Below are 14,728 nucleotides of genomic sequence, written 5' to 3'. Positions count from 1 at the left end.
TGAAGCTTAATCAAAATACTGCATAGAGATAATATCCTGCTTGCAGTCAATTTAAGAAGAGTATGATAGTTAATTGCACTTTGCAGAAGCATTTTTTCAGGGTTTAGCATGTATTTCAATAACGTCCAAAACTCTCAATTTTGATTTAATTAAGATACATGCTAAGAAAGCACAAGAGTGATGGTATGTTTGAGAATTATTGAAAATACAGTGGTACCTCTAGTTACGAACTTAATTCGTTCCGGAGGTCCGTTCTTAACCTGAAACTGTTCTTAACTAGAGGCGTGCGTTCGCTAATGGGGCCTCTTGCTGCTGCGCTGCCGGCACACAATTTCCATTCTCATCCTGGGGCAAAGTTCTCAACTCGAGGTAACTCTTCCAGGTTAGCGGAGTTTGTAACCTGAGGCATTTGTAACCTGAGGCGTTTGTAACTTGAGATACCACTGTACTAAGGTTTTGCAATGACGTAATATAAATAATGTTGTTCCTTTATTGCAGAAAAAAGTGGCTTGTTCATTTCCAAAAAACACTTTTGAAATATAAAAAAATGAGGAATGCACCTAGTTTGAATAATTACCTGATATAATTTAACTTTTCTTGAATTCTGTTTTTATTACCAATGGTCAGTAACTGTTGATTGTAGATACTGAAGAATTTTGAAAAATACTAACCCACCCACCCAGGTGTAAACTTGTTTTCAGTTCTCTGGTTCTTCACAGCCCACTGTCTATTCAGTTCTTCGTCACTTTTGCTTACTTTGAAACTCTTAACCTTTCTCAACAGTATAGCCTTGTCTCTGTCTGTTCTAATCAGCATCATGTGGCTGCCAGTATTTACTCTTTCTAATATTGGCTACTGGAGGAAACAAAGTTCAAAGCTACAGAGAGCAGACCGAAATAAAGTAATCTTTATATATTTGAAGCATTTTCTTTTTTCCTTGCCATGTTGTTCTCACAGCTCAACTCACTTCACATGCTGCATTTCTCCATCCCAAGAATTTCAAGTCCCATCCTCCGTACCCTGAGCCCTATAACCCACCTCACCACCCACCCGGACCCTGTGAAAGAGGCTGGCTTTCCAAGGAGTCAATCAGGAGACAGCCACTCTTCCTCTTCCTGGTCAGCTGCCCGTAGGCAACTTCCTGTCATTCCCAGTGGAAACAAGTTTCCCCCTGTCATTCGCATCTCAAAAGCACAACTTCAGCAGGTGAATGCATCTTCATCTAAGCAACTACACTGTGTCAGTCATTTGCCATGTTTTATGGGTTCCCAGCTACTTTGCATTGCTCAAATGTAGACTTATGTATAAATACTTACCTTTTGAAAACACTGGTCTTGAGAAATAAAAATAATAACTTAAGAGATGTAAATTTCAGACAAAAGCACTACTTAGAGCCAGTATGGTGTAGTGGTTAAGAGCGGTAGTCTCGTAATCTGGGGAACCGGGTTCGTGTCTCCGCTCCTCCACATGCAGCTGCTGGGTGACCTTGGGCCAGTCACACTTCTCTGAAGTCTCTCAGCCTCACTCACCTCACAGAGTGTTTGTTGTGGGGGAGGAAGGGAAAGGAGAATGTTAGCCGCTTTCAGACTCCTTTGGGTAATGATAAAGCAGGATATCAAATCCAAACTCTTCTTCTTCCAAACTCTTCTTAATATGCAGAGGCTAGAGCAGGAAAATTCCATTAAGCTGATTTACTATGCAGAAAATGAAATTTCTTAATTTTAAGAAACGATGAATGAGAACCTCTGTAGTTTTAACCTTAGGTTAAAGCACTGTCAGTAGATAACAGCCAGGAAGCATAGGTGACTTGTACGTTTTTTTAAATGAATATACTAAAGTGTGTGTGTGTGTGTGTGTGTGTGAGAGAGAGAGAGAGAGAGAGAGAGAGAGAGAGAGAAGGCATAGGGAACTTGTAGCCTGTGGTCAAATTAGGCCCAACAAGGATCCTAATTTGGTTCACAAGGCCGTTTCCTGCAAACCACACCTACCTATCCCACACCTGACAACATATATGACAATTAGGGGTAAATTAGGTAAAAATGAGGCCAAAAAGAAATAATTGGATGCTTAAAGTGCACTCTTGATTGTCCCTTGGAAAGTGGGGCTCACTATCTCTACTGACAGCGAGCCCTTTTGAAGTTTCCCATATGTCACTGTGGTTTGGGTTCTGCTTGTGTCTGCAAACAAATTATTTTCCTCTGTAGACCAGCTTTGCATAGAGCTTTGCTAGTCTGCAGAGGAAAACTGACCATTTGCAGGCATGGTTCGAATCCAAACCATGTTTCAAACAAGACAATGCAGGACTTGCTGTCAAAGTGCATTGTGGGATGTGTGGGAGGTCAGGATCTAGCCTACCGGCTGGAAAAAAGTATTGACTCTTGTGTTTGAGTCTTATTTCCCAATTGATAGGACTAACAAAATTGTTAGGTATTTCCACAACGAATAGGAAGCTAAAGTGTATTGTCCAGGGCACTAAAATGAATGGTAGGAGTATTTAGCATAGGGGAAAGTAATATAGAAAACGCTGAGAACCTAATATCCAAGCTATTTTTCTTTCCAGGCAAAAATACTAGTATTCAAAATAATAATAGCACTTAGAATTGTTAATAGCAGCTGAGGAACTTATACATGAAATGACTATTAAACAGTGTGGTTTTAACCTCTCATTTTAATCCATCCCACCAAAATACTGCCGTGCGTATAGGACATTCCAGCAGAGCTCTTCATTTTGCTTTATATACAAAATAACATTTGTTTCAATTGTCATGCTCTGTCACTGGATTAAATCATCACTGCATTCTGTGCTGCAGCATGTAGATTTACTTGTATATATTGAACTTGGATACTTTTAGTTTGTTGCTTGGTTTCTGAATTTTTAAATACTGAAACTTCAGTAGGGTTTAATATTTGCTACTGGGAAGACTATAATCAAAATCATGATCCTATCATTGTCTTAATACACATGTTGCTGCAGTCTTTCTAAAGCTGAGCAAGTCTTAGTCTGGTTAATTCCTGTATAAGAGATAGCCTTGAATTTAATGGAAGAAAGAATGGATATATATGATCTGCTTTTAGAAAGATAATGTATTTTAGAAGCTCAACTAGAATAGTACTGTGTATCATATTTTGTGTCCTGAGGCTAGAATGCAGTTTTACTTTTCTAATACAGTATATGTCTAACGAATGGCAAACATTGTATCAGATAAATTTCTGGCAAGATAAAAATAGGAAAGAACATTTAGTTTTTCACTAAATGAAAAGCTAAGGAATACACTAGACCAGTTGTTCCCAAGGGGGGGGGATGAATAATGCCACCTTATTGCCCCCAAACTTCATAGGGGAGCCTTCATTGGTTTCCAGTTTCCTCCATGAACAGCAGTCCTTCTGTTTATGTAGAGGCAATAAATTACAGTTTCCAAAAGGCTAAGGCGCTGTACACTACCAGTGATGAATATTCCCTTTTGGGCAAGGTGCTCAAAAAGGTGGTGGTGGTCCCGCATCAGACGAGTTTGGAGAAAACTGGTTGCTTGGATCCATTCCTGGCTGGCTTCAGGCCTGGTCATGGTACTGAAGCTGCCTTTGGTAGCCCTGGTAGATGACATGTCGTGGGAGAGCGATGGGGGGGGGGGGGAGTGTGACTCTGTTTGTTGTCTTTGATCTCTCAGGGGCTTTCAGAACTGTTGACTGTGGTATTCTGGAATGTCTCAGGGAAGTGTGGGGGGCACTCTGTTTCAGAGGTTTTGCTCATACTCCTAAGGTTGTTTCCCAAATGTAGCTATGAGAGGCTACTCTTCAGCACCATGGGAGTTGTTCTGTGGTGTCTCACATGGTTCCATCTTGTCCCCCTTGGTATTAAACATATATATGAAGCCTCTGGGCGCTGTCACCAGGGGATTCGGAGTGAAGTGCTATCAATACGCAAATGACACCCAGCTCTGTCTTTCTGTACCATCTAAATCAGGAGAGGCAGTTGAAGTGTTAAACCAGTGCTGGGAGGTGGTGATGGGCTAAATGTTGACCCAATAAACTGAATCTGATCTTGAAAAGGCAGAGATGTTATGTATTCTGAGTTACCACATCTGGGTTTGGGGGAGACCACCTGTCCTGGATAGGGTTACACTTCCCTAGAAGGAGCAGGTCTGCAGCTTGAGGTGCTCCTGGGTTAAGCACTGTCAGTGGAGGCTCAAATGGCTTTGGTGACAAGGAATTTTGCCTTTTCCCAGCTCTGGTTGGTTCACGAGCTACAGCCCATTTTGGACATAAATGACTTGGTCATGTTGTGGTATCTTCCAGATTAGATTATTGCAATGTGCACTATGTGCACATGACTTGGGTACTTCAATTAGTTCAAAATAGGGTAACCAGATTACTGACTAGCTTCTCATAGAGATGCATCTGGCATCTTCATTACACGGCTTTTGGTGAATGCTGAAGACACACCTCTCTACCTAGCTTTTGATATCTGGGGTGTATATTTTAATGACCCACCTTATTTCAGGGGTTGTAAATTATTTTCAACTGTTTTCAATATTGCATTTTTAATAATAATAATAATAATAATAATAATAATAATAATAATAATAATATAATATACAGCATAAAACAAAACTGACAATGAGTAAACTCCACCTGCAGGCTTACAATATAAACAGACATGTGAAAAATGGAAGGAATTAGGGAAAGAAAGCACCAAGGAAGAAGACAAAATATAAATTAAATATAAAAGATTTTAGCTGTGGAGGTGTAACTTCCATAACCTTGAAAATGATTGTACTGTAAGAATACATTTAACTCTACAACTTTCATACTTCAAATAAAAAGAAGTATGGTTGTATTTTTTTTCCTTGATGCTATTTTTTTTATCTTTTTGTAAGCCTTTTTGAGGCTTTTTACAATCAAACAGTGTATAAATTTTATGAAATAAATAAGTTCAGTACTACAATATTGGGCATTAACTTCATAGGCATTTCATTATTGCGGGGGGAGGGGCGGCACATATGCTGCCCTTCAAACTTCTTTTGAATTTGATTTGTTCCGCCTCAAAACCCAAGACCCCTTCAGTAGGTGATAATGGAATTAGGGGGATGGAAAAGAAAAGCTTTTGACTCTCTGTTACAGCAAGAAGGACCTTTGTTCTGTTACCTTGCTTAACCTGAGCATGAACAAATGGCTCCTTGAAATTGGTTGCTTAGTGCAAAGTTTTCCAGTTGCTGGAGTAGGGAGGAAGGCCCACTGATTTCTTATACTATAGCAAGGCTAACCAGCAGTTCTGGTTGCTCTAAGCTGTTTTATTACCATAATGCCCTTTAAAAAGAATCTCTAACAGTAATGAGAAGGCCTCTTTTAAGTATTGACTAGGTATCATAGTTTTGACCTAATTTTTATTCTTATGAAAAAAACCATTGTTTCAAATCATTGCTATCTTTCCTACTTTAAATAATATCACTTAGTCTTTGCCCACCAGAGAGAGACAGTGAGCTGTTTTTTCAATTAGCGTTTCTTCAGTCATGTGAGCCACTGCATGATTAAAAGTAGAAATGTCAATTTCTAAAAAATCTCTTTTCATAACAAGCCTATAACTTAAATGGGAGATGGTAAAAAGCCAGAAAATAAATTTTTGATTGTTATCATTTTCATAGTGTCAGCTAATACCCATATGATGATGGCTTCCAAATCTGTTCTCTATCACCTCTTTCTGTTTGATCCTATATCTCTGTGTTGCTGATTTCTTTTCCTGAATGCCTTGTCATTTTCAAAGACAGAAGACTTAATATTTCTACCTAACCCCCAGCCCTACCATGTGAGAAGTGTAGCTACATTTTGTTTAGCTTCATTTCCTAACTCATAAGCATGCAACCTTAGTCACCTTCAGCAGTTACAAATGTAAATATTTATTTTTGCTGTGTAGTTTAGGAAATAGCCTGATTTTCCGATTAAGAACCTATGTGATAGCAAGGAAAGAATTAAAAACCATGAGTACTGTTTAAATAAGACTTATTCAGAGTATACCCAGTGAAATTAATGAATATGTCTTAAGTTAGGTTTATTAATTTCAGTGGGTCTACTCTGAATAAAACTTAGCTGAATATCATTCTAATACTCCCCACCCACCCTGGTCAACAATGTGGATGATAATCTTAATTACTATAGAGTAATGATGAATAGGTCAGTCATTGAGATACTGAAATTTAGATGATGGTGAGACCTTTAGGTAAATATCAGAGAGGCAAGTGGAAATGCAGGATTAGCTGAGGCAAATGTTCTGGAGTAGAAAGGTATCATTGAGTACCATCGTTCTCTACATGGTAATGAGAGATACAGATTTTGATGAAGTTACTCAGAAAAAAAAACGTTCAGAGAGAGAATAGCAAGGAACCAAGAATGGAACCCTGAAGAACTCCACAAAACAGTGGGAAGGCAGAAGAGAACCATATTTCTGTGGAAATGCTGAAAGAGTGATCCAGCCAGGATAAGGACAACCATCTATGAACAGAGTCATAGGGGGCCAGCCGTATCAAACACCACATAAAGATTGAGTTAGATGAGGACAGAGCAGAGACCTATAGAGCTGGCAGTGAGGAGATTAGTGATTTTGATGAGGACTGTTAATGTTACCACACACAAACATACATTGAATTGCCATGTTAACCCTAATTTACAACCCAGCTTAAAATTTTCCTGTTGTCCTCCAGTTTTTCCCCAGTAGAGATTGTACCAGTTGGCCCAGCACAGAGATACAAAAATATAGGGCTGAGTAGTTGTGCAAGAGCAAGTTATCTATTACTTGTCTTTTTGAACTTGAAAATATGATATGGCAATATGTAATTTCAAAGCCAATAAAAATCTTTTCTGTAATATCATTTCTTTCTTCCTGTTTTCTGTATAGGTTACAATACCCAGACCATCAATGGCATCCACACAGTCTGCTTCGGAGAGTTTTCATTTTGGCCAGCAACTAGAGAAGAAGGACCGGGATCCTCGGCTTTTGGAACATACTGTTGAACTTTCCTCTCCTAAGGAGAACTTGGTTGGCTTGGCAGTGGCAAACGATGCACTAACTCTTAGTGCCAGTAGAACAGATGTAGTACACAAGTTAGACCACAACCTAGAGGCAATTGGAAAGGATGAGTGTATTGAAGAATGTGTTGGAATCCAAGATCATAGCCAAACAGACTTACTTGAACAATACACGAAGAGACAAGGAGAAAATCTCTTTGAAAAAGTGGAAGAGAATCAGCTTCCTGTGGCTTATGAAAATGATATTGAACTACAGATTGAAGGACCATGTTCAACTGCTCAAGGAAACACTGAATCTGTATTGGATGGTCCTCTGGCTGTTACAGAACCTGAAGAACTGAGGCCAATTCCTTCCTCCTCCTTGCCAAATCAGGATGCAAAACAGGAGTTACAGAAGCAGTCAGCAGCCGAAACATCAGATGTTTCTTTATCAAGAAGTACTGACCCGTTTGCTCAAAAACAGGAAAACCAAGTAGTACCAGTGCAAGAAAATGGTTTCCATGATGATGGGGATATTGATCATGCTGAAGAATTGCAATGCCAACCGGTGAACCTTGCCACCTTTTTGCACCAAGAGGGGAAAGAAGAGCAAAATGTCCAGAGAAATGGAGAATTGTTGCACTCCAGTTCAGAGAATGAGAGTTCTAATCCATCCAAGAAGGAGTTAGTTAGATCTGCATTCGTGGCTAGACAGAGTCGCATTCCAGTTTTAGCACAAGAGGTAGACTCCTCATCAGAATCATCTCCTGTTTCAGCAAAGGAGAAGCTGCTTCTAAAAAAGGCTCATCAGACAGACTTGGTTAGATTACTTGTAGAAAAGAGACAGCTCAAATCTTTCCTTGGTGACCTCTCAAGTGCCTCTGACAAGTCACTGAAAGAAAAAGTAGTTGCTGGTCCATTACCGCTTCCTGAAGATGTGTTGTCCTCCTTTTCAAAACTGACACTGGACACTCATTTGCACAGCCAAGTAGAGGAGAGTTTTTTGTCACCAAGCAATCCTCAGTCCAGAAAGAGCAAAATCCCAAGACCCGTATCTTGGACTCCCACAGATCACGTTAGCAGTTCAAATTCAGCTCAGTTTTTTCCTCGTCCACCACCAGGAAGACCACCAACAAGGCCTGGAGTAGAAGCCAGGTAAGTAAAAACAGCTACACCTTTGAAGCAGATTTGAGCAGCTTTGGGAAGGCTTTGTATGATACCATGCATATTGCACTAAGTACTCTCTGCCCCCCCCCCACAAATACCTGCAGTCAAGCTTATGTGCATACACACATACAGAATATTTTTCTCTTTCAAAATTCAGGAAAAAAAATTACCTGAATAAGAACATTAACAACATTTGTATACAATATTAATTTAAAACACTAGGTTTCTAAAACATTTTGCTTCTAGATTTAAGTGAACCTGGATTGCCTATAGAGACCTAAGAGTACACACCAAGTGAGCTGGATATGATAGTAAGAAAATCAAGCTATGACTCTTAATATAAACCACTCCTTATCATATATCTTTGGGTAATGCCATTAAGAAAACACCTTTTCTGTTACCATTCCTTGTCTGATTTACCCAAAAACCAACCAAGAACTGATCATATGCTTTTTCTTAAAGCTGGACCTTTAACTATTAAGTATTTAAAGGACACAATAGCAGAATGTAAGCAGAAACAAAATATTTTGTTATTTGTAGCTTTTCTTTCAAGCAAAAACTTTTCCTGGGTGGTGTTTACAAGGTAATGCAGACTATGGCTGAGAATCATGGCTTTTCAGAGACTTTGAAGACGGTATGAGACAGCTCTTGCTTTTTGCGCTACACTCTCTCTCTTTTTCCTCTTGTCCTGCTATGGATTCTCATTAAACAGGGTTTTGTACTGCAGGAAATTGTAACATGCTGCCTTCAAGTCACAAAAAAAAATTACCAGCGAGGAACAATAGCCAAGACCACCTGATGGTCCTGTGCAGCACTTGTACAGATTCTGAATACAGATTGCATTCTTATAGGCTTTGTAGCCACACATACTGAAGTTTAAAAGTTGCTTTTAGGATGCTAAATTGGGTGTCAAATACCAGATTTTGCATTTTACAGTGAATGCATGCAGTATACTTATACCTATGTATTATTTATTCAATTTATTTATTTACTGCTATGTCATTTAAAAAAATCAAATCAGTTTACAGCAATAAAACTTAAAAACCATGCAATAAAAACCATAAAAAGTTAAAAACTAAAAGCATACATCAGTTAACCATTGTGGAAGGATGTATTCTTAATTGCCCACATAGGCCTTGTGGAGTAGTTTCAGGAGACATTTAAAAGTTGGCGCAGAAGCTTCAGTTTCTTGTGCTTGTCAAATGAGTTCTTGCCTGGATGCAAGAAGAGAGGGAGTCTGCTGGATCACATGAGGGAAGCCTTTCCTCTTTGGTGTTATCACTAAAAAAGCTATATTCCTTATATCTACCCATCCTATCTCAATGATGGAACAGAGAGCGGGACCTCAGGTTGATTTCAGGACTTGGACAGCTTCCTGTGGGATAAGGCAGTTCTTGATTTGCCTTGGTCCTTTTACAGTAGCACATTAGGCCAGGCCTGGAAATAAGTAGTAAAGATGCCACATTGTAGTAGTGGTTATTGTAGAGTTAATGCATTCAATTCTTTCCACAAAAGTACCTCAAAGTGACCTATAAGAATAAAAAATCCATACCAATACAACATTTAAAACAGCAACAGTACATTAAAAGTGACCATCTACTAATTATAATTAATCAGATTACTCCATCCCATACACAACATAAGCACGATCACCAAGAAATACATAGCTAAAATTTCCACAGGAACCACAGTGATATTAATGCTCAAATACGTGGGAAGAGAGGATTTCACCTGGCAGCAGAAGGTTGTTAATGCCAGTCCCAGCTGAGCTTCCCTGCAAAGAACATTCTACAGATGGGGAGCTGCCACTGAAAAGAACTCCACCCCTTGGACTTTTGCTAGAGGGGCACACAGAGAAGCGCCTCTGTTCTTAGATCAAAGAGTATGAGCCTACCCAGACCTTCTCATGGCACTGGAGAAGGAGGTAATGGTACTAATCAACTTCTCTTTCTCTTGAAGGTTGCGCAGGTACAAAGTACTAGGAAGTAGCAGCTCTGATTCAGACCTGATCTCTCGCCTGGCTCAAATTCTTCAGAATGGATCTCAGAAACCACGAAGCTCTTCTCAGTGTAAGAGTCCAGGGTCTCCACATAGCCCCAAAACACCACCCAAAAGCCCAGTCGTCCCCAGACGCAGTCCCAGTGCCTCCCCTAGGAGCTCTTCTTTGCCTCGTACTACCAGCTCCTCACCATCCCGGGGTGGGCGTCCTCACCATGAGCAGAGGAGCTCATCCCCACATCTTGGAAGGAGTAAATCGCCTCCCAGTCTTTCAGGCTCTTCATCTTCCAGGAGATCCTGCCAACAAGAGCACTGCTACAACAAGTCTAACAAGAATGGGTTGAAAGGATCTAGTGGCTCCTGCCACCACTCCTCTAACGTTAAGTCTCCCACAGGGAAGAGCAAATCAGCCAGTAAACTTAGCAGATAGGAACTGAGTCTGTGTCTGGTGTCAAAGCCCCTTAATCCGATGCATGTTGTGTTTGTGTACTGTGTATTTAAACAAAAGTCTTCAAAAATCAGTGTTCATCCTGACTTTCAAAGGAAACAAAAATTAAGATGAAATATTTATAAGGTCCACTTTGCATATGAGTGGCCAGGCATTTCCTAAGAACATGCAGCAAGCAGATCAGGGAGGCTAGAGGGCAGGGATGGAGCATCTGGAAAGTCCAAGATGTGTGAAACAGAACAGTGTCTTGGAGGTGAGTGTTTTTAATAAGATTTTAGTTTACTTTTTATTTAATATAAAAGCATGACCTGTTTTAGGCTCTTTCACAGTTATCAAACCTGAAACCTGAAATTAATTTCACCTTGGCACTATTACATCTGAGGTACTACTCAGCTGTGTGTGTCAGTAGAGTTTTTAAAAAGCACATTATTTGAAACAGCAATACTCCTGTAAGTTTCTATCAGTGTTGGGCTTCACACATCTGTTTTCAAGTTGCTCACTGCCCATGTTCCTTGTTGGTTTCTACTTCCCTCCTTTTAAAGCAAAAACAGAAAAACTCAGCATCTTGTACCACTGTATATTTAATGTGGGCTACATTCTTATATGCAGTAAATGTGTACAAACCCACTGAAGCCAATGTAATTTAACATTTATGTAAATTTACCTATATTTTCAGATTGGTAACATTCTATTAACTGCTGTTCAGATCCTGATTCTTGGACAACTTGATCATTTATCTGTGTGTGAATTTCTGGAGTTATGGCAGGTTTACATCATATCATATATGAAGGATCTGGAGATGATGCTCACAGTCTGAGTTAAGAAGGAAAACCAGAAGAGTTTGGACCCTGGAGCATTCCTATAATTAAAACATTTGTTCGTGCAATAGTCTCTCAGGCTACAAAGGAGAGCCACTGTTAAAGCTGATCAGAATTTACCCATTGGGGTGAGATGTTTAGTCCATTTACCTACCTTATTTACAGTGTTCCTCTCAGTGTAACTGTACTGAGGAAGAGCAAAAATGTTTACACACTTCTTACTTGAGAATGTAATCTAAATCTGGAAGATAAATGAAGCTTTCACCACCTACTAAAAGGACACTGCAGAGCCTTCATACGTAGTAGGTTAGAAAGAAGCAGCAATTCCTTTGTTTTCTTAAGAATCTGAAAAATAATACTTGATAGTAAAAGCTACAACGCTATTTCTCACATGTCAACATCCCTAAACCTATATTGTATGTCAAGAGCACGTCTGTCCAATTTGCAGATGTTGCTACCAAAATCTGAACCAGGTAATCATACATGTTTATTGGGGGTTTGGGTGGAAGCCTGCACCTCTGTAGCTTCCTGCAATACAAATATACATAGTTCCTTACTCAGACATATTCTTGTGTTTAGGGACATTATAATTTGGAAAACAACATACTGAAAACTCATGTTTAAGGATTGTCTTCCATTCCCTCTGAATAAGATCAGTGGCTTTTAGTTTTCCCAAACTTTATATGGGTATCATTTTATGACTATTAGAGAAATGACTTGTTTTGCTAGATTTAGAAATCAATGGTGGATCACATAGGGATGTTTTAAAAGGGATACAACTAGCTCTCCAAAAAGGTACCTGTTGTAGGGGATACTGGATGTGTGGGTAAATTTGGAAATTACTGATCTGCTTGCTATAGTCATATGCCTGTAGCCAGCATAAATTATTTTTAATTTAACTTTGTTTTATTTAACTTCGTTTGCTGCCAAAATAGTATCTTTGGATGGAAAAGGGAATATTTTCTCTCTGAGCTAACACATTTCTAATGCTGCATTGAAGCTGCACTGAATTTCTCTGGTTCTGTCAGAATGTGTTGGAATTTTTTTACTCTTAAATGTGTATATTGTTTCCCATAAGTAATGTAGCACAGTGTGAAACCTTAGCCTCATTCAGGTTTCAAACACTACAGAGGAATGCAGTAGGGAGAGCATACCTGCTGTTTCTTGAGAAACTATATGATTTATAAGACCTATTATGTTGTATTATATTGTATGATAGGTGCTATACCAATAATTGCATGTTCTCATGGTAAATTATATATTATAAATATTTATAAATATAAATATAAATATATATATATATACATATGCTTCTATATCCTTAACTCCCTCATTTGCATTTGTAACATTATGGACCACAGACAATGCAGTACTCCTTCAGTTGCGTGCCTGAATTAAATACCCTTGGCCTTGCTGCTCCCATTTCCTGGCATGCACAAAGCTGAATATTCTTCATGCCTCAGTTCAGGACTGAAGGGTTGGTGGTTGCTCAGCAGCTCAGTGTTCAATATCAGCTTTGTCGCTTCACTTTTAAATTTCAGAATGAAATGGAATGAATCAGGGGAGCTATGATACATGGCCAAGTGAGATGTGTATTCATGATTTTGACTTTTCATCTTTCCCCCATATCTTTCCATCAGCAGGCTTTCGTGTTGAAATTGTTCCTTGTGACACTGGGCAGTGAGTGATGATAATAGATCAATATGATACAAGCAAAGAAAATTAATTTTCTCTTTGCCCTTGCCTTGTCAGCTCTTTTCTCTTGCCCTCTCCCATGTCTATGAAAAGCTGCTGGGACTCTCAACGCTTCCCTGAGGCTGCAATCCAAGTGTCTGTGTTCTGGTCTTCACATGTTACCAAATTTTATAGAGTTGCTTTCAGCTAACAAATTATCCTCATAGATTGTAGTTGAAACATTCTACATCAGTCTTCCCCAACCTGGTGTCCATTAGATTTCTGGACTATGGCTCCCTTCATCCATGATGGCGAGTTATGCTGCCTGGGACTGTTGGAAATTGTCCCAAACTTCTGGAGGACACCAGTTTGGGAAAACTGGGTTACATGACATGCCCCCTTTTGAGATGGTACATAAGTGCTTCCAGGGAATAATTTATCGTGAAGGTAAATAATTCTTGTTGATGCAGAGGTACATCACTTTGTGATAACTGCCTTGAAACAACAAAGTTATGAATTCTTCATGCTCATTCTTACATTTTTGTGAGGCATTTAATGTCATATAACCATTTGATTTCTAAAGTTCAGCTTAAAAAGGCATTCCTTTATTTATGACTTGTTTAAACTGCTTGCAATATTCAGTTTTTATATTTTGTGCTAAATCCACGGTCATGATGCTTCTAGAAGAGCCCTGGAGGAAAACCTTTATAAACATGCCCAGAGCATCAGTATTAGAAAAACAGTTCCCCTTGCATGTAGGGAGAGGCATATCCCAAAGATGTATTTTCATGCTTTGCTGTCAGGGACAAAATAATTCCTATCCTATGCATTAACTTAAAAAGAATGTTGTCAAAATGCTGTTATACATTCCTCTTACTTAGGGCATATGTATGCTAATGTTCAAACTATTTTGTGTTGAAATGCATTTGTATTTCTTTCCATGTTGTACAAATGCAGTCAAGATATAGAAGGTAATTGTGGAAAGCACAGGAGGTTGCCTATGTGTTTTTTTAGTGCAGTGACTGAAAAAACTATTTTCTGGAGTTGTCACTTTGCCAAACATCTGATCCAATAGTGATTAGAAATCCTTTAGTTTACTAATGAAGCTTTAAATTAGCATGTTGGCTTACTATTAACCATCTCATTTTCTTTGTCTTAATCTGTGGTTTAGTTTCTCCATGTCATGTCTTACACAGAGATCTGCATAACCGTTACCACTTCTGGAAGTGAACCAAATAGATATTGTGAATGAATTTTGATTACAACAACTCTAGCCACACAGTAATGAAGTGATTGCTGTCATGGGGTTAATTTGAATTGCTTAATCTAGTTTGTGTTGGATAATAAATTTCAAATTTGAATATGTAAATCAAGGGCAGCAAAGAATTAATAAGCATGGCTGGGATTGAATCAGAACAAATAAAACTAGTTTCCTCATTGGCTTGAGCCAGAGTAAGGAATAGTTGCACAATTTTCTGAACAGGCTGCAGACATTTACCCACAAACAGCATCATTTTGCCAGTGAAACTCCATTGGTTGTATCCAGCAGTGTCAATCAGCTGATGATAAGGAGGGTTTCCCAACTCTCTGGAGCAGGTTTAGGAAGGGCAAAGGGACTGCAGCAGCA

At 39.0% G+C, this 14,728-nt stretch overlaps 1 protein-coding gene across 4 annotated transcripts in view; it reads left to right on the top strand.

Moving 5' to 3' along the window:
• The window catches only part of TTBK2 (tau tubulin kinase 2), a 40,457-nt gene extending 28,960 nt beyond the window's left edge, over window positions 1-11,497 (top strand). For 2 of the 4 annotated variants that reach the window (XM_083728665.1, XM_083728666.1), the window contains exons 14-16: window positions 958-1,206; window positions 6,887-8,151; window positions 10,123-10,714. In XM_083728665.1, coding sequence (XP_083584791.1) covers window positions 958-1,206; window positions 6,887-8,151; window positions 10,123-10,591 — 1,983 coding nt within the window. In that variant the 3' untranslated portion in view covers window positions 10,592-10,714. Of the gene's footprint in view, window positions 1-957; window positions 1,207-6,886; window positions 8,152-10,122; window positions 10,715-11,285 lie in introns of those variants that run through there. The other 2 variants (XM_083728668.1, XM_083728667.1) reach the window with 2 other exon arrangements.
• The last annotated feature ends 3,231 nt before the right edge of the window (window positions 11,498-14,728 follow it).

This window comes from Podarcis gaigeae (genome assembly GCF_964106915.1).
Source record: "Podarcis gaigeae genome assembly, chromosome: 1".
In the NCBI taxonomy this organism is placed as follows: Eukaryota; Metazoa; Chordata; class Lepidosauria; order Squamata; family Lacertidae; genus Podarcis; species Podarcis gaigeae.
Note: the sequence above shows the minus strand (reverse complement) of the source record. Positions and strands in the feature narration are given on the sequence as shown.